General features: G+C 40.7%; 1 protein-coding gene across 3 annotated transcripts in view; it reads right to left on the reverse strand.

Annotated features, from left to right (window-relative positions):
- Nucleotides 1-2,721: 2,721 nt before the first annotated feature.
- The window catches only part of ACOT9 (acyl-CoA thioesterase 9), a 40,068-nt gene continuing 19,780 nt past the window's right edge, over nucleotides 2,722-23,009 (reverse strand). For all 3 annotated transcript variants that reach the window (XM_054974315.1, XM_054974314.1, XM_054974313.1), the window contains 10 exons: nucleotides 20,942-21,025; nucleotides 19,268-19,371; nucleotides 17,097-17,170; nucleotides 15,649-15,716; nucleotides 13,819-13,930; nucleotides 9,153-9,243; nucleotides 7,980-8,065; nucleotides 5,165-5,252; nucleotides 4,830-4,980; nucleotides 2,722-4,055 (listed from right to left, as the gene is read on the reverse strand). In XM_054974315.1, coding sequence (XP_054830290.1) covers nucleotides 3,991-4,055; nucleotides 4,830-4,980; nucleotides 5,165-5,252; nucleotides 7,980-8,065; nucleotides 9,153-9,243; nucleotides 13,819-13,930; nucleotides 15,649-15,716; nucleotides 17,097-17,170; nucleotides 19,268-19,371; nucleotides 20,942-21,025 — 923 coding nt within the window. In that variant the 3' untranslated portion in view covers nucleotides 2,722-3,990. The remainder of the gene's footprint in view (nucleotides 4,056-4,829; nucleotides 4,981-5,164; nucleotides 5,253-7,979; nucleotides 8,066-9,152; nucleotides 9,244-13,818; nucleotides 13,931-15,648; nucleotides 15,717-17,096; nucleotides 17,171-19,267; nucleotides 19,372-20,941; nucleotides 21,026-23,009) is intronic.

A 23,009-nucleotide genomic window follows, 5' to 3' on the forward strand; every position in this document is an offset into this window, starting at 1 on the left:
TCTGATGAGATTGAGCTAGCCTGGGCCATTTAGGTGAGGGCTACTCTTGGATAGAGGACAGCATTCAGTTACTTTAACCTCCCCTGTTTCCAGGAGTCTTGTAGAAGCTTCCAACTTCCATTACAAGAAAGTGGAGTATGAAGAATCACCCTCAGTTTCGGTCCTACTAGGGATGTTCAAGTATCAGACTTCAATGCTTTTTTGAAATAACAGACAAGCTCCATGTCAAAAACGCGTTTTCAATATTCTTCACAAAAATAGAATGGGAACTGGAAGATGCTTGAGCTACAAGTTGACACGTTTTTGAGGATGAGGAAGTTCCCAGTGGAGTCTCTGTCTCTCTGAAGGCACGTATCCCTATTTGTGCGTCTGGTCATTGCTGGGATTTTTTTGCTTCTTTTGTGGACGCTCAGTTATAGATGAAAACCCATTTGACCTGGCCTCTGCCCAAGGGCTGATGATCACCAAAGTGGGTGTAAAAGTATGTGCAGTTATCCCCAGTCTCCATCAGCCTCAATGATTATCAGGTCAACTTCCTACATCCACACTCAAAGACATTTAGACTGTTTAGAATGTGCGTGAATGTTAATTAGGTAGCCTTGCACTCTCAAGAATTTTCTTCAGGTAGAGTTCTAAATTGACACTGCCAAATGGCTAGTCCTATGTTCAGAGAAGGAGGCATTGTTTAAGGCCCCTTGCACAGGTAGAGGTGGGCAAGATTGTATGGATTTTCCCAGCAAAGTTTCATTGAAGTTTCCTGGATTCATTCTGCACTGCTTCCATTTCAGTTGCACAAAAGTTCCAAGAAGAATGTTCCCGTCCATAAGATCTTTGAGCTGGTTGGCCTCTATCTCCCTGGAAGTTTTCAGTTCTTGTTTTAAAAGAGGCATCTCACAGGAGTTGCAGCGCAGTCCTCAGCAGTTACACCCTTTTAAGATCACAGATGTCGGTGGGCTTAGAATGGTGTAACACTGCTTAGGTTTGACTGTAGGTATCGTGGTTGGTACAGAGGTGGGTTCAGAGTGCTGATCAACTTTTTTCCTGTGAAAACAAGAAGCCAATGCACAATATAACTAAAACAATAAAAGTCTGAGTCCAGCAACACCTGAAAGACCAACCAAGAGTTTCTAGAGCATAAGCTTTTGAGAGTCAAACTTCCTTCTTCAGATATGAATAGGAATGGAGAATTCTGAATCTTTTTATCCCAGTCTGAAAGTGAGAGGGGTGTTGCAAAACAAAGCAACACCCCTCTCCCCTACTGGACTCAAACCTTGCTCATCTACTGCAGATCAACACAGCTATCAACCTGAAAGAATAAAACAGATGTTCTCAAGTCTTAGTGGGGTCCAGCTATCATCACCTTACCCATATATGATGCTTTACTGCTGGCAGAAAATACGTACATTTCACAACTCCATATATAAAACCAATACATAGAATGGCACTTTGTAGATGCAACTGCCTAGGACAATACCTAGACCGTCATGCCCAGGTGTGGAAGGACTTTGCTTAGGTATGTATTACAGCCTTCACTTCCTGCTTGTATCATGGATAATTTCAGCATTCTGCATGATTTATGGTAAACCAAGGTTCTCCATGCTTCAAATACAAGTCTCCAACAGCTTTCTACCTATGCCCTTGTGTAAGCACACTGCAAAGTGATAGAAAAGAGTGTGACTAGAAATATTCAGGGTTGCTGGAGGCGATTAGTGGGCTCTTCCAGGAGGACATCTTTCCAAGTGTTTATGTATTGCTCAGGAGAAGCATAAAGGAAGAATAAATGTTTGCCCCATACTTGTTTCCCAAAGGGTGGTATTTAAGTTTTCATTCAGACTCAACATTACACAGGGACATTCAAAATACAACAGGGCAGGGGTACCCAATGTAGAGCCTGATATTTTTCCTGGTGCTTGCTAAGTATTTTTAGAAAGTAGGTGGGGCCAGTTGGAACTTTTGCAAAGCTTGGCTTCTGATTGGCTGTTGGAGTAGATTGCAGATTCTTAAAAATACTGCTTTGGCAGAAACCGCTTTCATGGCACAAGGGCCTTAACAGTGACTGAAAGTAAGCTGTAGCAGCCATTTTGTGGTAGCACCATTCCAAATGTACCCGCAGGCTGAAAAAGTTTGGAGATAGCCTGCAGAAATTTGAAAAGCAGAAATCTGATACAAAGCTGAAGCACATGACATATTGAATGGCACAGAAACTACCCAGCAGAAGCACACTTACAGCAACAGGCAGTATGCAGTATAGTTTAGAGTCCCTATCCCTTTATTAAAATTACAGTACAGCCCTATTACCTGTGTAAAAAAAGCCTTGCTGAGTATTTCAAGATTTGCAGTTCGCAGAAAGCCAAGCGAGTGGGAGCTGAGGGAAAACTGAGTGGGAGCTGTTTTTTTCAGAGAAGTTTGCCACCATCAGGGGTTTCTCATGAAACCCCTGATTAGTTTTCAAGGAATCCCAAGTTGTCTGCAAATCCAGTTTGAAAATCATTTAACCAAATAATAAATAGGCTCCTTATTACTGAAGCTTGCTTATTATTTGGTCAATTTATATCCCATCTTTATAGAACTTGGCAGAGTACATAGGGTCACCAGGCACAAATCTGATAAGCTTCAACGAAGTTGCTTCATCATGTTTTCCAATTATATCCTGAGACCATGGTACTAAGATAAAATGTGAGCCAAACTTGGAGGATACTGTAGCTGGTAACTACAAAAACATTTATCTTACTTCAGCCAAATATATTTATTAAAGCATACACATGGTTTGGGTCAAACATTTCAACATCTGTTGTGACTATGAAAGGTTGTATTCATGAATTGTAACTCCTCACTTAATTGAAGACAAGTCCAACAAGTAGCAACATTGCAGGTTCTTCTAAAAAGCATCTTCTGTTCTATGATTCTCCTTCACTTTCCAGCTTTCTGAGTAGTTTGTGAATAGTCCACAAAAATAGAAAATAGCAGCTTTCATAAAGTCCAACCACAGGACTAATAGAGAGACCTTGGCAGCATAGCAGGGGGAATTTGCACAAGTATATGGCCATTCCTCTGTAACAGCCTTCACACTCCTTTATCCATAGAATGACAAGTCCTGTGAAGTGATTGCCATATTAAGTTGGGATAAAGGACATGTAGACCTTGCATGTATAATTAATCTTTTCCAGTTGGTATGCATTCTTGTCCAATTGTGTACAAGTCAATGATAGCATAGAAGTTTAAAGGCAAAAAAATCTAAGAGCTTAAATGGTGTATATATAGACTTTCAAGATAAGACTAGACTTTCACAACCAAGATTTTGATCACTATATGTAATATCCAGCGGCTGACACCCATGCAGATAGGCAAACATAGCAAATCAAAACTCCCAGGTTTGCATAAACCCCCTTTTTAAAGCAATTTAGAGGTAACCCCCCATCCCAATAGCATGGTCTCTGCAGATGCTGCAACAAACCTTGGTATTTTAGGTTGCCAAAAAGGTGCCTTATGTCTCAGTGGCAGCAGCCACCACCAGGAAGAGGTAGCTAGGGATAGAGGGAGGGTAAACTGGAACCAGCAGTGGGAGGGGAAGGCCACATCAATTCAGAGGGGGAGCAGCAACTGGAGCAGGAGGGGGGAGGAGCTGGCAGCAAGAGGGGCGGAGCCTGACTCAGCCAATACAAGAGGGGAAGATGCTAGTTCTTGCAGATCCCTCATTTTATCCTATCTTACCCACCCTATCAGAACCACTACTGATCACTTCCTTTGACGATTATATTTGAGGTATCTTTTTTTGTATTAAGAAATATACAAAGGATGAGAACTAGAAAAACAAACTTAAGCCTATTTATATAAATAGCAATAAACAATATTCATATATAAAAGTTGGGACATGTTTCTATATTCATTATCATGTTTTTTTAGGAGTAGAAATGCTTGTCCACCATCCTTTGATAAGCTTCCAAGTCTTAATAATGACCTTCCATAGACAGCTATATAGTTGCACGGCTATTATGCAGTGGGTGCTTTCGTAGCTGAATCAAAATGCCGCTTCCCATCTAAATACAGCATGGATTCTGAAAGAACAGACAGTAATCAGAGCAGTAATAGTGATGTCTAAAGCTAAGACAAAGTCCTCCATAAAACTACATGATTATTACTAGAAAACTCACAGACTGTTTGCCTGTGCATTGTGGGCCTCTGTAGGGTTTTCTAATTATTTTTAAGCCTTTCATAAGCAGCTACCATGCAGCACTCAAACCCTCCTGGCCCTATTTTCCTACAAGGCTAGAAATGTAACATTTCTGAACATTTGGGAGCCACAGATAAATATGTTTTTATAATTTTATGTTGTATACATCTACAGTATACATAGGAACTATTATTTAACATATAATGTTATAGACTGTCTTATGTAAAATGTTCATAGTATTCATTTTAAATAAAACCTTGCCTAAACATTTCAGTCATTACAAAAGGAGGGGAAATGACTTTTTTTAGTACTCCTTCAAATTTACTAGTTTTTCCACTGGACAAATTGAAAAAATCTTCACTGTCTTGCTATACATTTTGAGTGCGAAAAACTTGTCTTAAGATGCATTCCACTCATTCCAAATGGGAAAATACTTCACAGGAGATTTTTCAGTGCTACTCAACATCCAATTTTTCCATTGGAAAAAATGAAAAAGTGAACTTGGGGGTGAAATGGGAGGAGGGGGAATGAATTTCTGAATTTTTCCAATTTTTTTCTTGGGCTTCACATCTCTATTCACAGCTATTACTTACTACACTAAACTAATCACAGAACATCATTCACAGATTTGCAGTGAAGCATCCAAACAGCCACTCACCACCGTATGTCTTGGGAATAATCTTAGGTATCTGATTTTCTGATGTGAATGTAAAGTGGAAGACGTTCGTGGTGTGGTGTTGTCTAGTATTTGAATGATAAACTTCACTGTGTACCCGAACCTGGATGAAATTGTCTTCAGTGTAACATACCTTATAAGTTAAAATGGGAAAAAATACTGGTTATGCAATTACAGAGCTGAACAAGACAGACATGATATTTTTCTGTTTAATGATGGAAACCAGTGGTTCCTCTAACTTGGTATTAACTGCTATCAGAGTGGTATAAGTGATTTACATTAATATAATATATTAAGACTGATAAAAATGTATTTACCTGAGAAGAAAAAAATAGTAAGGATCCAATTTCAACTGGTTTTTGAAACATGATATCATCTACAGCTACCACATAAGGTCTAGAGCTTCTGAAATAAGACAAATATATATATATTAAAAGGCTACATGTTACATTATAAATAACACAAACTGAAAACCTAAATTTATGACATATCCTGAGTGTCTAATTAAATATTAATTATATGAAGAAGTTTAGCAAAGTGTGTTTCCTGGCACACTACTGATTCTCAGCCCTAAATCATGGAAACTCTGCTACAAACATATTTAGTCACAATCATATCTTACTACATAATTCAGAAAGCGTATTCAAGACAACGCACATTTTATTCTGACGCAGGGGCACTCGCAGGGATAAAAAGCGTGTCTTAGCAGCAATCTTGCCTACCTGCTGCCATGACAGCCTCCTTGGAGGCTGCAAGGAGTGCTGAGGCTCCCCGGCCCCTCTTCAGCATCTGGGAGCCAAGAGGGCAGAGCGCCCCAAGCAGCGGGCTTCCAGGAGGAGCTGTTGAGTGGGAGCCTCCGGCACGGGCCCCACAGAAGCCTCCCAAGCGGTGGCACTGCCCCTGCAAGCAAGGCGGCCAACTGGGACTTCCTGGCACTTTAGATTGCACTCACACTCGCACTCAGCAGGGTTCCAGTCAGCTTATAGCGGCAGCCCAGTTCCCGCTCTTTTCTCCAAAGCCCCCCTTGAACTGGGGCGGTGGGGGGGGGAGAATGTACTAAAAAGAATGACAGGATTGCCCATTGGAAACAATGGGAGAGGCTTGAAGGCCCACTGGAGAGAATGGGAACCAGAATTGCCAATTTACTTGGCATGGGCTCCCTTGAAATACATTACAATCTGAGGTCTGTCATTCCAGTCAAAGAATGCTTCTGCTACTCCTAGGGGCTGTCATTCCAGGCGCAGAACACTTCTGCTACTCCCAGGAACTGTCATTCCTCTCTGGGGGCTGTCATTCCAGTCCCAGAATAGAGTCCCTTATGGAAAACCATTCCACATTTTCTTTGTACCTTTTTTGTGCTCTAATATATTTCAATGGAACCTGTGCAAGTAAATTGGCATTCGTGGCTCCCGTTATCTCCAATGGGACTTCAGGCCTCTCCAATTAATTCCAGTGTCATTCCTTTTAGTACATCCTCATACTGAAACCCAATGACAGCTCAGCTGCAGAAGGGCCAGGCTGAAGGGGCTGCTTCCCTCCCCAACTATGGGGCAGCCAGAGCTTGAGATTTGCATGGAGTCAAGCGGAGGGGCACTGGGTAAAGGGGCTGGGAGGGACCACAAAACTCATTAAAAATTGAGGGACCATAGACTGTTACTATTGCTATTCAGTATGATCCCACTGAGTAGTTCCTGTATTGTTTAATAAGTGTGTGCGCTTCGGATTTCTGATTTGGATAAAATACCGGAATCAGACCCGATTTGTAAAGATTAGGGATTCCCGAATCAAAGTTTCCCTGAAGCATTCGGATTGCTTTGGGAAGCTTCAGAGCCTGTTTAAAGGGCCCTTTCCATGCCTCTTGCAAGCAGTGGGTCCCTTTAAACTATCAGCTGGCAGGTGGGGGCGGGATTCCCCCGCCTGACAGCTAAAGTTTAAAGGGCCCCTTTCCTGGCAGGGCCCTTTAAATGTCCCCCCCAACCCCCACTTACCTTCCCTGCTGCCCTGTGGGGCTGCACGCTGCCTGATCCAGCCTTCTTCGCTGCCCTGCAGGCCTCTGCGGGCCCGGAGGAGGTGGTGCAGCTGTGGCTCCAGCCCTCCTTGCAGCCCTGCGGGGCTGCACAGCAGCGGAGATGGAAAAGGCCCTTCCTGCCCCTCAAATGGCCACCGCACAGTGGCCAATTGAGGGGCAGGAAGGGCCGGAGGAGGCGGCTCCAGCCTTCCTCACTGCCCTGCAGTGCTGTGTGGCGGCAGAGGCGGCAGAAAAGGCCATAGCTGCCTTCTCCAGCCCTTCCTGACCTTCAAATGGCCGCACACCCCTATTGTTTAATACATCAGCCATAGAATTAGCTGTGCTCTGTTTCAGCATTTCTGCAGCTCTTTCGTGGATCCCTGAGGGGTTTTGAAATCTGCCCAAATTTGCATGTGATACATGCATTACATGTTTTATTGAAATGGTCTTTGATATTCTGTATTGACTCACATTGTGTAATCTGCCTTGAGTCCCAGTGAGAAAGGTGGACTACAAATATCCTACTATATAAAAGGCAAGCCGTATCAGGCCGGTGCAAGGCGCAGGGACACTGCTGGGGCCCTGGAGTGCTCCTGAGCTCTGTACCAGTCTGATTGCCACCTGTCTGAGGCCAAATCAGGCTGGTGCAAGCCCACAGGTCCTCACAAGGCCCAGCTAGAGCCCATTGTATTGTTAAACACAACGGGCTTTGCTGCTAGTTTAGCATAAAGGTCAACTGACAATCCATCACCAAGCTCTTCTTTAACTCCAGCAGATCTGTTATTGTAGTAGGGCATACATATTACAATATAAAACGACTGATTATTTTTTGACAGAACGAAAAATCAGCCTAATAGCACCCCCTACAAGGGTCTGATTTGGTAGTGCTTATGTTAGTTAGATGGTTAGAAAATAACTACATGTTAAGATGGCAGTGAGGCTGCAGTTGAGTATTGGAATCAAGATGGAACATTCTGTGGTTTTTCACACCTATCCAAACTTCCCATGCATAACTAGCCCATCTTGGGGAAGAAGAAAGTTTAGGGAAAGATTCAGGTAAGCATCACCCTCCCTATACCCGTGAAAGCTGATGGGCACAATTTTTTCAAATATTTCCAACTTACCCATAGCTACAGGCAGTAGCCCATCCAAGTTCATATGCTTTTCTCATGAGAAATCCCCCAAAGATTCTATTGAAAATGTTGCGCTCCTATATTCAAAAGTATCAATAGACAACAAATTTTGAACATTTACACAAAACATTCTTTTAGTGTTTCTGCATTTGTGGTTCTGTGTCACAAATAAGTATGCAGTGTTGGTTCCTACTAGCAGAATGCATCATAACAAAAGCACACCTACGTGTACAGTAAAAGTTAAGTCGCAATAATAAAAAGCAAAATAACTTAGAACGGGCTTTCAACACAATAATGCAAGGATGCCCTCCACCAGCTCGACACTGCACTAAAACAAAAACCAAACCAACTCAAAGTTCTATACCAGAGAAATCATTTGGAACTTTACCAAGATCCTCATTTAAATTTTCACCAAACATTTCACAGGCACTTTCAAGCTTAAAAATAGAAACATTTACAAAGAGAAAACAGAGAATCTCGGGATGCTAAATTCTGTAGCTAATACTAAATTTCATGTCTGCACTGCACATGCGTGGAATTGCGTAATATATGCAGCCTTCTATTTAGATCTCTCTATCAAGTGGTATATCAGCAATGCTGGTGTATGTGATTACTGGTGCACATGGGAGAGGAGAACCATGCCCCCTAAAGAAAACTTGATGAGACAATCTAGATACCAAGTTCTGATCTACATATAAAAACAACAGAAGTATCTGATGTCCTCCTGGAAGGCAGCTGAACCCCTTGCCTCTACACTATTCACACAAACACAGCCAACTAACCAGCAGTGCTTTCTCAATTTGCTTGGTGAGTTCTCTTCCTCATCTAGAAATATTAGAGTATCAGACCTATACAACCTTCTTTAAATACTGCAATTATGCAGAAGAGGATTCATGCCTAATTTCATAAACATGAACATTTATCAAAACTTAGTTTCTTACTGCATTATTTATTGTATTTATTATATTGGTTTTTCCAATCCTTAAGTCTCAGTGAGCAATGAAGTAAATAAATAAATACATTCATCAATAGATATTGTATTTTTTAATTAGAAAAATACTTATCTTAGGCATGAAAGATCATGGATCAAGAGCTTAAACACTTCCTTACTCAGAGGAAAAAGAAACCAAACATCATTTCGTTTATGTAACAGATTGCAAATACCTGCGGGTGGCAGATCTCCAGACCCTTGAGTTTTGCATCTTCCATCCACATGGAATTAGGTGGTAACACACGGCTCCGAAAACTAACTGTCCTATAAAACAGGAGCAAGTTTGATTTTAGGCAATAAAGAACACTGCCAGCCCAAGGTTATCAAGCAACTCTTTCTTAATCTCTCTACCATATGCTATTTGGAATTTATCTCCTTTTCCTCTCCAACCATATATATGGTGAGACCAGTAGTAGTCTTGGGTTTGCACACACAAAAATAAATGGCCATGCAGGAAGATTCTGCTTTTATTTGAACATATGAAAGTCAGTGTGAGGTAGTAAATGCAGTGTGGGACTTGGACTGGGTTTCACATCTCCACTCAGATATGAAACCCACTAAGTGATGATAGGCCAGCCAGGAATCTGTATCCAATCATACTAAGAGAACTTAATAGCATTTAAATTTTCTTAGGGGGTGGAGATTTCCACAAATTCCGCCCCCCCCCCCCTCACTGCAGGTCCCCTACTATGCTGTTCCTGGGAGTATGCAGACAACCTATAGCAAAATTTCATATGGCTAAGTAGGCTGCTGCATCTGAAGGGGAGAATCAGCAGAAATCACCACACACTATTAAGAAAAGTTAAGTATCATTAAGTTTTCTTAACCACATGGGTAGATATAGGACTTTATCTCTCCCCTTAACCTATTTCAGCATTGTTGTGGAAATAAAATTTGGTATCTGTGTATGCTGCCTTGAAATGCTTATAAATCAAGGTCTCTTGACCTTAAATGCTGAAAGACTTTCATGCAGCATTTTTAGCATATGAAGTGAACCTGCACTCATATAAATGCAGGATTTTTTTTGTATGGACACTAACTTCAATGCACAGTGAAGTAAGGGGAAGTAACATCAAATCAGTACTTTTTGGTGTATTTTATTGGATCAGGTAGGAAAGTACAATCAGCACAGCAGACTGGATCAAAAGTACCAAAAGAAGAGACATTCACGATCAGAACTTACTGTACTTTCTTTTGCTGCCTGATCCCTGAGAGTCAGGCAACCATCTCAAAAAGCATGGAGGATAAAGTGGCGGTTTGCTGTGGAAGGGGAGATGTACAACAAAATAGAGCAACACGGTAATGTAATTGTCACAACAGAGAATCTCCCGTGTGGTATTATGTCTTCACAATTGTTTTAATAAAGGATATATTAATTGAGTACTGTTTCACAAATTTGTTTATACAGAGTAAGGGATGTAATAAACAATTTGTATATTGTTTTGTTTCTCTTGACACAACCATATACTACACCATATATTGCAACCTCCCTAGACCTCAATTATACAGGCATCTTATGTGTTCTAAAAACAATTCATTAAAGTGTCCCGTGCTCAAAGTGCTATCATGGATGTTATTAAAGTGCAATTGCTTTTGGCATCTTATGACACTATTTCTCATATAGAACTCGATTTGCCTTGCATACAGGTACAATACAGGTACAGTATAAGGGTAATTCCAGACACTGTGAATGTCACAGATCAAAAGGACCTATAATCATAGGTTCACGTAGTTGGTTCTGTGACTGCATTCTCTAACGGACGGTCCAGATCCTTGTAAGGTCCGTTTCCAAGCTTCTTTCTCAAAGAGCACAGATGCTGGAAAATACACATAACAATATAATACATTCCCAAATTTTAAAACATACATTAGTATATTCATATTACAATATACTCACTCAAAGATTCATCATAGTTAACCTTCCATATCCCTCTTTGATTTGTCAATTACTTCCATTTGTGTCCCATTGACTAACAGCTGTATTATCTACAGAAAGCCATCCACGCCCTAATCACACAATCTCCATCCTTAAAGTAACATTGTTATTATCCCAGAAAGCAGGTATAATCGTTGGCTATATTTAAGCCATTTGGCATAAGAGTGTTGAGTTTATATATCCAGAATGTCTCCTTTTGATGCAACTCCCTATTTGCTGCTATGTGTTCTTTCTTCCGAGTTTTAAATAAAACGGTGAACAACATTTCCCTTTCACTATGCTTTTTTTCTAGATAATGCTGGACCAAAGGAGCCTCTGCTACATTATTCTTAATCCTAGACTGATGTTCACTGAGTCTCGTTCTAATGGAACGTGCAGTACTTCCCACATACAATAATCCACATGGGCATCTCAGGGCATATACCACTCCTTCCGTGCCACAGTTAACAAATTCTTGTGTGGTTTCAATTCCTAGTTGATTCAAGTCTTCTGTGGTCATTATTAGGGAGCACTGTTTACATCTACCACATCTGTACATCTGTTGATATTCAGAATTTGGGGGACTGGATGAATGGTATACACCCCAACATCAAGTTCACTTGGAATACTAGTAGGGAGTCCGTGGACTATCTGGACGTGACAGTATACAAGAAGGAGGATGGAACCTTGGCAGTAAAACCGTTTATGAAGAGAACAGACAAGAATTCACTACTTCATTATAGATCATTTCATCCAGGACATCTAAGGGCTAATCTACCGTTGGGTCAGTTTTTACGACTAAAAAGAAATTCCACCAGGGAGTCTGATTATATTGCCCAAAGTAACATCTTGCAGGAACATCTTAAACAACGGGGATACCCTGATAGGGTTTTAATTAAAGCCAGACTACGTGCTGATGAAACAGCCAGGGAAGATTTAATTACACCAAAGGAACGAACAACAGGGGAACGAATTGTGGGGGTCTTTGATTATAGCAATAAAGCCAATGCTATTAGAAGGGCAATTTTGAAACATTGGCCACTTGTCAGCGACATCCCAGGCTGTGGGACCCCTCCTTTAGTAGCCTTTAGACGGACACGGAATATTAAAGATCAGATCATACATTCAGACTTGAACTATGACAATGACCCAAGGGGTACAGGACTACCAAGAGGTCTGTACAGATGTGGTAGATGTAAACAGTGCTCCCTAATAATGACCACAGAAGACTTGAATCAACTAGGAATTGAAACCACACAAGAATTTGTTAACTGTGGCACGGAAGGAGTGGTGTATGCCCTGAGATGCCCATGTGGATTATTGTATGTGGGAAGTACTGCACGTTCCATTAGAACGAGACTCAGTGAACATCAGTCTAGGATTAAGAATAATGTAGCAGAGGCTCCTTTGGTCCAGCATTATCTAGAAAAAAAGCATAGTGAAAGGGAAATGTTGTTCACCGTTTTATTTAAAACTCGGAAGAAAGAACACATAGCAGCAAATAGGGAGTTGCATCAAAAGGAGACATTCTGGATATATAAACTCAACACTCTTATGCCAAATGGCTTAAATATAGCCAACGATTACACCTGCTTTCTGGGATAATAACAATGTTACTTTAAGGACGGAGATTGTGTGATTAGGGCGTGGATGGCTTTCTGTAGATAATACAGCTGTTAGTCAATGGGACACAAATGGAAGTAATTGACAAATCAAAGAGGGATATGGAAGGTTAACTATGATGAATCTTTGAGTGAGTATATTGTAATATGAATATACTAATGTATGTTTTAAAATTTGGGAATGTATTATATTGTTATGTGTATTTTCCAGCATCTGTGCTCTTTGAGAAAGAAGCTTGGAAACGGACCTTACAAGGATCTGGACCGTCCGTTAGAGAATGCAGTCACAGAACCAACTACGTGAACCTATGATTATAGGTCCTTTTGATCTGTGACATTCACAGTGTCTGGAATTACCCTTATACTGTACCTGTATTGTACCTGTATGCAAGGCAAATCGAGTTCTATATGAGAAATAGTGTCATAAGATGCCAAAAGCAATTGCACTTTAATAACATCCATGATAGCACTTTGAGCACGGGACACTTTAATGAATTGTTTTTAGAACGCATAAGATGCCTGTATAATTGAGGTCTAGGGAGGTTGCAATATATGGTGTAGTATATGGTTGTGTCAAGAGAAACAAAACAATATACAAATTGTTTATTACATCCCTTACTCTGTATAAACAAATTTGTGAAACAGTACTCAATTAATATATCCTTTATTAAAACAATTGTGAAGACATAATACCACACGGGAGATTCTCTGTTGTGGAAGGGGAGATGGCAAAACTTGCTCCCCTCCTCCATACAAGCAAGTGCTGTTCTACTAGATTAAGTTACGTAATACCAGCAGAACAGCACCTTTGGGTCTAACCCAGTCTGAGTTGCGTATGCCAACTGTGCTCATGCTATATTTTTGTTAACATTCTAGTTGCTTGTGTTTTCTCTTCAAAAGAACATAAATCTCACCTCACACCTAAAGAAAACAGCACTATCACCTTTTTAAAAGCCTGTCTATGTTTATCTTGTTCCCCTTTTGGAAGACCTAAATTTGTTTCCTTGTCTTTAGCAGGTGCTCTAATCAACTACGAAAGCCTCTGTACTCGGAAGTTCTTACCTGCTATTGTTCTGGCAAAACAAAACATTCAAGGCCTGCAGGAGGCACTCATAAGCATCTGTCATACTTTGTGTAGATCACAAAGATAATAATCAATTAATAAGTCCGTGAACAAACCAACTGTAGTAAGTGTTAGGTCTGTGTTGTACTGTGGAAGTTTTAATATCCTTTTTATCAAAATTTGTTTCTAAGTTGATCTTGTGTCGAAAGAAACTGAAACTAAGTCACCACACTGCTTACCTTGAATCCAATGTATTAAGAAACATGTCGTGGACGATGGTTCTTTCTTCTGCAGTAGGAGCCATTTTTAGCAAGGAGGCCTTACTGAAATCAGTTCTTCTGATCTTGTTCACTTCATAATAAAAAAATAATCCTTGAAAATTATAGGGTCTAATAGCTTCCATTATGGATATCATCCAATTCCCCTCTGATTTAAAATTAATAATGACAACACACTATAGGGATTTGTAAACTAATTCACAGAGTACATTTTCACAGCGTTAAACAAAAAAAGTATTCTGTACAAGAACTTAATTTTTGTGACAGCTGCTCCTGATGGGCTAATTCTCAAAGCAGAAGGCAGCCTACCACAAAGAGCAGGAGGACACAGATGACAACTTTCCCTTCACAATCCCTAAGCAGCACTATGTGTGTGTGTGTGCATGTACATGTGTATATGTACTGACTGGGTTACGGGGAGCAGCACTGCTGTTCTTCCTGCCTTCCACCACTGCTAGCCACTGTCTATGTTGTGAACTAAACATAGCAGCTCTTATTTTCATGGGCTCTTTTTTCCTGGGGATCCTGTTTTGCTTTGATCTGCCTAGGATCTTCTACACTACCTTAAATATTTTTAAAAGCAGAGATGGGTTGGATCCTGAAAAATATGTTTTTGCAGGGGTCATTTTGTAGAAAAAGAGCTGCAGGAACTCATTAGCATAACTCATTAGCATATGCCATGCCCCTGGACATCACTGGAAGTGTGTCATTAGCATAACTGATTTGCATATGCCACACACCCTGATATCACCTATCCTGGCTGTTTTGGACCCAATCCTGGCCATTCAGGTCCGAAATTGAGCTCAAAATGGTTGAAAAGGGGCCCAAAAGGCCAGGATCAGGCCCAAAATGGCCGGGAATCGGCTGCTGCCAGACGAGGGAGTGGTCCCCACCTGGAAGTGGCCCGATCAGGGCCGTTTTGGCCCCAATTCGGGACGAAGCCACCCGATCCAGGCTGAAATGGGCCCCAAAAGGCTCTAAATGGCCATTTTGGGCCCATTTTGACCCCGATCAGAGCCAAAACGTCTGGGATCAGGTCTGTGCCGGGCAAAGAAGGCTTCCCCCATCAGGCACCAACCCAATCCTGGCAGTTTTGGCCCCGATCCTGGCCGAAACAAGCCCCAAATGGCTCAAAATGGCCATTTGGGGCAAAAACAGCCTGGACCCAGTTGGTGCTGGGCAAGGGGGGGTTCCCCCTCCAGGCACTGACCCGATCCAGGCTGTTCTGGCCCCGATCTGGGCTGTTTCGGCCCCAATCCAGGCCGAAATGGGCCCAAAATGGCTGAAAATCAGGTGGTCGGGGCCACCAGACTAGTGACCTCTTAGGAGAACTACCAGAACGGTGTTCCAGTGCGTTCCCCCTCGAAATGAGCCCTGCGTTTTTGCAATCCAGACAGAACAACTGAGACAGAAACTCCACAAGTGTTCAAACCCATGTTATTTTCCAAATAGTACTTGTTTCTATTTTTGAATCACCTCATTCCTACTTGTAATAATAACAACAACAACATTTGATTTATATAGCACCCTTCAGGACAACTTAAGGCGCACTCAGAGTGGTTTACAAAGTGTGTTATTATTATCCTCATGGCAATCACCCTGTGAGGTGGGTGGGGCTGAGAGAGCTCCAAGAAGCTGTGACTGACCCAAGATCACTCAGCTGGCTTCAAGCAGAGGAGTGGGGAATCAAACCCAGTTCTCCAGATTAGAGTCCTACCACTCTTAGCCACTCACCAAACTGGGGCAAGACCAGATCCACCCCCCCCCACCCATAAAGAATACATTACATACATTCTCCTTCCTTGAAGATTTTTTCTTCCTCTGGGCCTTCAGGAATCAGTGGATTAACAAATGCTGGCCTGTGGACATATATAAGTGTAGTCAAAACAAGGTGATTGCTGACTATTTCACTTTGGCAGCAATTGTGTGACTTCCTCTGAAAAAAATGAAGCACCAGCATGTCTATCTGAAGAGAGCAACCTTTGCTTATCATCACTCAGAAACATGCATTGTTTTCAATATAAGAGAGAGAAAATAGTCTCTATTGCTTCCTATGCAGGTTAAGATATATTCATGTAATTCCTCAAGTAATACTAACCCTTAAACAAGAATTTAGTGGTACTATATAATCACAAGCTTAATTTGGGCTACTTCCAATGTTGTTTTTTCCCAGTCACATTCTGAATTTTTTTGGAGAGAAATGGCTTGAAACCTAGCACAGAAGCATATCATCATAATTCATAACATAAGAATGGCCATAAATAAATTGGAGATGCATGGACTATGGAGATAATTTTGGAACTTTTGCTGACTTTTGAACATCCCATTATACAAAGACTGTAACCATTTTCTATTTCCTAGTGAGCACTCTTAGACTGTGAGTAGGGGGAAATCATGCTATAAAGAGCCCTAGACAATTAAGATGGAGCGATATACTCAAGGAGAGAGGTGAACTCAATGACCAAAGGACTGTACAATCCATTTTCCCATCACCCCTATAAAAAATGTGCAACCCAGTATTTTTCAGCTTACTTGAACTCTTCCAGAAGTGCCTCATTCTCAAACTTGGCATCACTTAGAGCCATCTCATATTTTACCAAGTATATTACAAAACCTCTGATTTCTCTGCCCTCATTCCTTCATGCTCTTTAAAAAAGACTGTACTGGTATGAAAAGTATTTTGTCGCAGTTTTCTTATATACTTAATTAAAATGCTAAAAAGACAAAGCAAACTCTTGTGCAGTTTTGGTATTCAAGAATGGCAAGCGTCTTTTGAGAAAGAAACTATTTATGAATTGAGATACATGGTGCAAGCTTATGCAAAGTTATTCCAGTCTAAGCCTGCTAGTTTTGCTGAGTTTAGACTGGAGTAACTCTGCATAGGATCACACTGTCCTCTTGTCATACAGAGACTATTTAAACTTAATTGTTCCAGTAAATTCCTGATGAGGTTCCAGTCCATTTTGCATGCAATGCACAAATTGTGCTCAGAATCAGGGGAAAACCATATTTAAGGAAGTAACTTGAGAAATGTTTTTTTGTCTGAGAGACGTTAAAATCTATTTTATGTAATGATTACACAGAAATCATTGACTGTGTCACCTCTCTCCTCTTAAGAAGCAATTTTAAAATCTTGCATATTTTTTAATCCTGCCAAAATAATACTAGAAACTCATTTCTACCCCCCCCACTCCTCCCCAATTATACAACTATTTCCAATATCTCACTCAAAATGTTACCTTTTGTTTTCCGGATCACGGGCCACCATGACAAAAGTTGCATCTAACACAGGGCAGTAAACACCATTTTGTAGCTAAAAAAGAAAAAGATGGTGGAGGGGAATTGTGTTTGGCAAGTTACCCTGTTTCTGCTGATAATGCAAAGAATACTTTGATGATTTAATAATAATAATAATAACAACATTCGATTTATATACCATCCTTCAGGACAACTTAATGCCCACTCAGAGCACTTTACAAAGTATGCTATTATTATCCTCACAACAAAACACCCTGTGAGGTGGGTAGGGCTGAGAGAGCTCCAGAGAACTGTGACTAACCAGCTGGCTTCAAGTGGAGGAGTGGGGAATCAAACCCGGTTCTCCAGATTAGAGTCTCACACTCTTAACCACTACACCAAACTGGCTCCCAATTTGCAATGAATCAGAGGTAAAAAGGGAAGACCATGGTTCAGTAAAAGCAGTGTTTTTCTTATAGTAAATTCATATATTATGGATGTTATTTGGTTAGTGTGAAAAATACAATTATCATTTTAACAAATTACCACTGAATTACTGCTTTTCACAAGCTTAAAGAAGCATGCCAGAATTCACCATCACTGAAAACATGGACCAAACCTCCTCAAACCCCATTATAACTGTGGTCTTCAGGCTCAATCTGCTATGAATCACATGCAAACATTGTAAAAAAGCAACTCCAGACAGACCCATTTATTTCAGTAAGACTTTCAAAGGAGAAGTTCTTGCTAGATTACAACCAACAGCTTGAGTAGACAGGATCAAAGACCTAGAAAGGACAGTTACAGTGGGAAGATGTGGATAGTACATTATCTCTCTCTCTCTGTCCCTCTTCCTGTGGGCCAAACTACACATTCATGTTTTTAAAGAGTTGGGCATGAGGCATGTGGACACAGCTTGGGTTCCCCACTGCCACACAGCAGCTGGAGGGAATGACTTTTTAAAATGAAGGTGAAAGTGATTTTTTAAAATAATACTCTGCTGCCAATTATAAATTTCCCTTCTACCACTTAACCAAATATAATTACATTTTCTCAGAATACATGGCACCAGACAAGCTCGAGTGACAGGTCAGTCATACAAATATTTCAAAAGTTGAGCCATACTTTTGTTATGAGTTCGAAATACTTGTGGGAAGTAATCACTTCCAACACTGAAATCTTAGTTATGGAATGAAAACAGGAAAAATGTTTACAGTTGCCGGAATTTTCTCACTTGTTTTTAGATTACGCTGACCTGCAGCCTAATCACTTAGCAAAAAGGGGGAAGGAATTTGCCACAAAAGCAAATCTGCCTTCTATGTCCATTTCTCGCTTGAATGAATGCTCATATATGATTTTAGAAGAGGTGTCCCCAGAAAAAAATCCCTTGACAAAAGGAGAGCCCAAATGGGTTCAGAACGCCACTGCACAGTGAAGAAGGGCTCCTGCCTTCCTCCCAAAGCCATTTTCCTGCATAGAAACAGGATTGGGGGTTATTTCCTCATTTCATCCGCTCCATATGAAGTATTCTGTGCACATGGAGCAGCAAAAACTGGGAAATGATTCCCCCAATGGTGTTTTAGCACAGGAAAACAGCTTGGGGGGGGACAGGAACTCTGCTCCCCCTGCAGCAGCGTTCCAAGCCCATTTACGTTCTCCTTTATTTAAAACCCTTCCGGGCATCTGCTCTGTGCCTGCTAGGAACCTGAGTTGGGACCAGGGAACCCAACTCTTTAAAAACACAGACTCAACACTTTAAAAACACAAAGATGTACTTTGGCCCTGTGAGTTTTAATAAATCTAGACTGTTGCTTGTATTAGGAAAAACTTTTTCACGGTCAGAGTAGTTCAAAGGTGGAATCAGCTACCTAGGGAGGTGGTGAGCTCCCCTTCACTGGCAGTTTTCAAGAAGAGGCTGGATGAATATTTGTCAGAGATGCTTTAGGCTCATCCTGCACTGGGCAGGGGTCTGTATGTAGAAGGTCTGTATGGCCTCTTCCAACTCTGTGATTCTGTATTCTACACTACAGAGTCTTGTAGCTCTTCCTTAACTATTAACCTGACAAATTATGATGAATACTTTTCATAGCATTAAAGTAAACTTTTAATTATAGGTTGCATTCTAGCAAGTCAACTTCTTATAGGCAAAAAGTGCTAATTTGTTGCCACTAACCTGAAGCATGTGCATTTTCACTTCCATTGATGTCCTTCCTACCCATGAAACATTTCCAGTGAACTTGATATCACAATCTGGATAAATTACTTTCTTCCATAGGCCTAAACACATATAACAAGGAATCTGATAATGAAAACTGAAGTTTAGTTATTAAAAACAAGATCTAGATTCTCTAGTAGTCTGAGGAAAGTTAATTCCTTTGCATGATTAGCTACCACAAGCTATAAAATGTCAGGAAAAGGATAATACACATGACACAGAGGCATTTCCAGTGGACCGCCCACCAAAGTAAAGGGAATGGAAATTTTGAAGGCAAGTTATTCAAAAACAAAGCTATTATATAGAAATGCAATAAATTAAATTAATTATATGGTTTGATAGTTCAAGCATCTCTGCCTGAAGTAAGTTTTCGTTGGGTAGCCATGTTGGTCTGCAGTAGAACAGCAGGATTTGAGTCCAGCAATACCTCAGAGACCAGCAAAGATTTTCAGGAAGTAAGTTTTCAAAGATCAGAGCTCCCTTCTTCAGATATGAGTATGAATGAAGATCCCTGAGCCTTTATATCCCAGCCAAAAGGTGAGTGGGGTGTTACACAGGAGGGCATCAGGATGTAAGTCGGAGAACATTTTAATCTTCCAAGGCCTAAAAGTGGCTGTCCTCAAATAGAGAAACTTCATGGGGAGATGACAATGTAAGATTGCTGAAATGGAGTTCATTCACAAATTCAGAACAATGGACACCCTGCTCCACCCTGAGCACAGCTAAGCTGACTCACATTGCACTGGATCTAATATAACACGTTACCATCCAGGAGTAACATTCAACTAGCACCATTTTGGATAAAAAAACTTCATTGATTTTTAAAATGAGAAAGTAAGATTTGAGAGCACTATTTTAGGAGGTGGGGTTATCTAAAGCTGTCATCTGTAACAAACTATGACCAACACTTATAATTTAAAATAAAGCAATAAGGCATTGGAAAATAGATCCGTCACAAAAATTAGATAAGCAGACTCTATTTGGTGAGAAGTACTGAGACAAAACGCATTCTTCAAAGTTTGGGACTCTTAACAGAGGGTCCACATCCCATATTTATCTGCCATGCTTCAGTCATACAAACAGGCAGATGAGAGAACCAGAGCAGGGTAGCTGGAAAGTAATTCCTTTTCCTCTAACATAAATAATTTACGAGGCAGCTAAAAAAGTAAATCCTCAATTTTCCCTCTTTCACACACTAACATATACACCCATTCATCCTTAACAGTGATGAAAACAAGAAACAGACATCACTGCATCTGTTTCTTCTCCAGATGTAATATCTAGTTAGAAGAATGTGTCATGGGACATCATGACGGTGGGCATTTTCCTATCCTATTCCAAATTATTGACTGCTCCTGCAAAGGATGTGGCAGACAAATGCATGAGAGAACCTCACATATTTCCCTAATCAGATTTTACAAAGACAGGAAGGGAACTAGATGCACAGCTGCTGTTTGGAGGAGCCTAGTGCACATTACTGTAATATCAACTTTGACTACAAGAACATTCATTCAAATGAGGTGAAAGAACTTCTCCCCTCTGCCCCAACATCTGGGTGAGAATTAAGGCCAATACACTGTGCATTCCTAATGCTGTTATTCATTTATTAACAAAAATCACATAATACTGTACCAATTTTATCCACCAGCGCTGTAACAATTGATAAAGGAGATCTCTGAACAGCTTCATGTTTGGTGTGAGTGTAACAAATGAGAACTGTAGAAAGATAAAACAGACATTGCACTATTTATTCTCTGCATTTATAAAGGGGCTTTTTCCCCTCAGGAGTGGAATAATACTTTACAATGTGGTCTCTATATAATTCACAGAACCCAAATGAACAAGGAAAGCACACAGAACTTCTCATATGCTATACAATCAGTCATATGAAGAGTTCAATTAGATGTCCTCAGTTCATCCAAATACAGCTTCCTTGGAAGCAAGTCGTATCAATGTCAGTGGCACTTAATTCTATGGAGTATCACAGTTTGACTGGTTTCTCTAAGCAGCGTGGGGGGGGGGCTTAGGAAGTGACATAAAAGCAGCGCGGGGGGCTTAGGAAGTGACATAAAAGCAGCGCCGCAAGAAGACTGATTGATTGATACTTCCATTGACTGATACTCCCACCAGAGATTGATACTTCTACTTTTTATGGTTATTGTGGAGGGCCTGAAGCATGAATTTGCATATCTTCTCCATGGTAAGATTGAGAGCAGAGTACATATCTGGAGCTCACCCACCTAACTACTTACGTGTGTGAAGGGAGGGATGGAGAAATGTATGGGTGCCCAATTCAGATATTACACAGAGTAAGTCAAAATATGACTTTGGGGATCCATTACTGGAACTCTTATGTATTTTCTTGCTCTAAAGCTTCAGCAACCAATAAGGGCCATGGTATTGGAGAAAGGAAAGTTAATTCTCCCCCTCCCCCATTCTCCCCCCTCCCCCACTGCCAGTTTCCCATTAGAAATGGATTATTTGAGCTGCTTTAAGCGTGAATAGGGGGGGAAAGGCAAGCACGATACTTGTACTTGTCTACTACAACTTAATGCAGGGTAAAGGGAGTCATTTCCAGTCAGGCAAACAGCATTGGAAGGGAATTACATTTCATTCTGTAACACAATAATTCTAACCCATAGTAGACCCCCTATTTCTGCTCTGTAGGGCCAACGAACACACTGAGAGTTAAAAATTTGAAACAGAAATGTCATGTACAATTTGACCCGCTTAAAGTACAAAAAGAGCAAACTCCAACTGGTCTCACTTTCTCCTCTTACCTTCCAATTTCTTCATAATGTGTAATGTCACCCTAAGACATTCCAAATTTCCATATTAACCACTCACTTAGCAGAAAATCACAGCAATTGTACTTATAGAAAAAAAAGACTTCTGAGTAATTAGCACAGTAGACTTTACTACTGTTTTCCTCTAAACTCAGTGACATGGTATCAGTTGTCAAAAGAAAGAAGAGGAACCATACACCTATGAGATGAAATTATAAGCCAGTCCTGTCCATCATCTTGGGCATTTTGCTTAATCGCAGTCTACCACCAGTTTTTGTCCTGTATAACCAGTAACATTTAATTTAGGTTATAACTTCCACATCCCAGTGTGTCAGTCAAAAAAATGCTGGACTTGATCCTGAGGGACAAATCCCAGTTAGGCTATTAACAATACAATCGCACAGTTCTGATTAGTCTAAAGTAATTATTTTTATTTATTTAGTATATTTTAATAGTGCCCTACCTTCAAGGAGCTCAGGATAGCACATGTCATTCTCCTCATGACTATTTTATCTTCACAAGAACACTGCAAGGTAGTTCAGAGGTGGAGAATGGCTTGCTAAAGGTCTCCCAGAAAGCTTTGTAACTGATTTTTATCTGCATCTTACTAAGGATTCAACTGTCTCAGACTAAAGATTTATCTTTACTCTTGGACAGCTTTCAGCAATTAGTTAAAGGTTAAGGTGGTCCCCTGTGCAAGCACTGAGTCATTACTGACCCATGGGGGGGACGTCGTATTACGACGCTTCCACCAGGATCGAACTCAGGTCGTGAGCAGAGCTTGGGCTACAGTACTGCTGCTTACCATTCTGTGCCACAGGGCTCTTAGTTAAGACCTGCAAAACAGAACTTGTTTTTTAAACAGTGCTGCTTATCAGTACACATTATTTATAAGATTCTTCTTGCAAAACTTT

Source organism: Eublepharis macularius, chromosome 3 (genome assembly GCF_028583425.1).
Source record: "Eublepharis macularius isolate TG4126 chromosome 3, MPM_Emac_v1.0, whole genome shotgun sequence".
Classification (NCBI taxonomy): domain Eukaryota; kingdom Metazoa; phylum Chordata; class Lepidosauria; order Squamata; family Eublepharidae; genus Eublepharis; species Eublepharis macularius.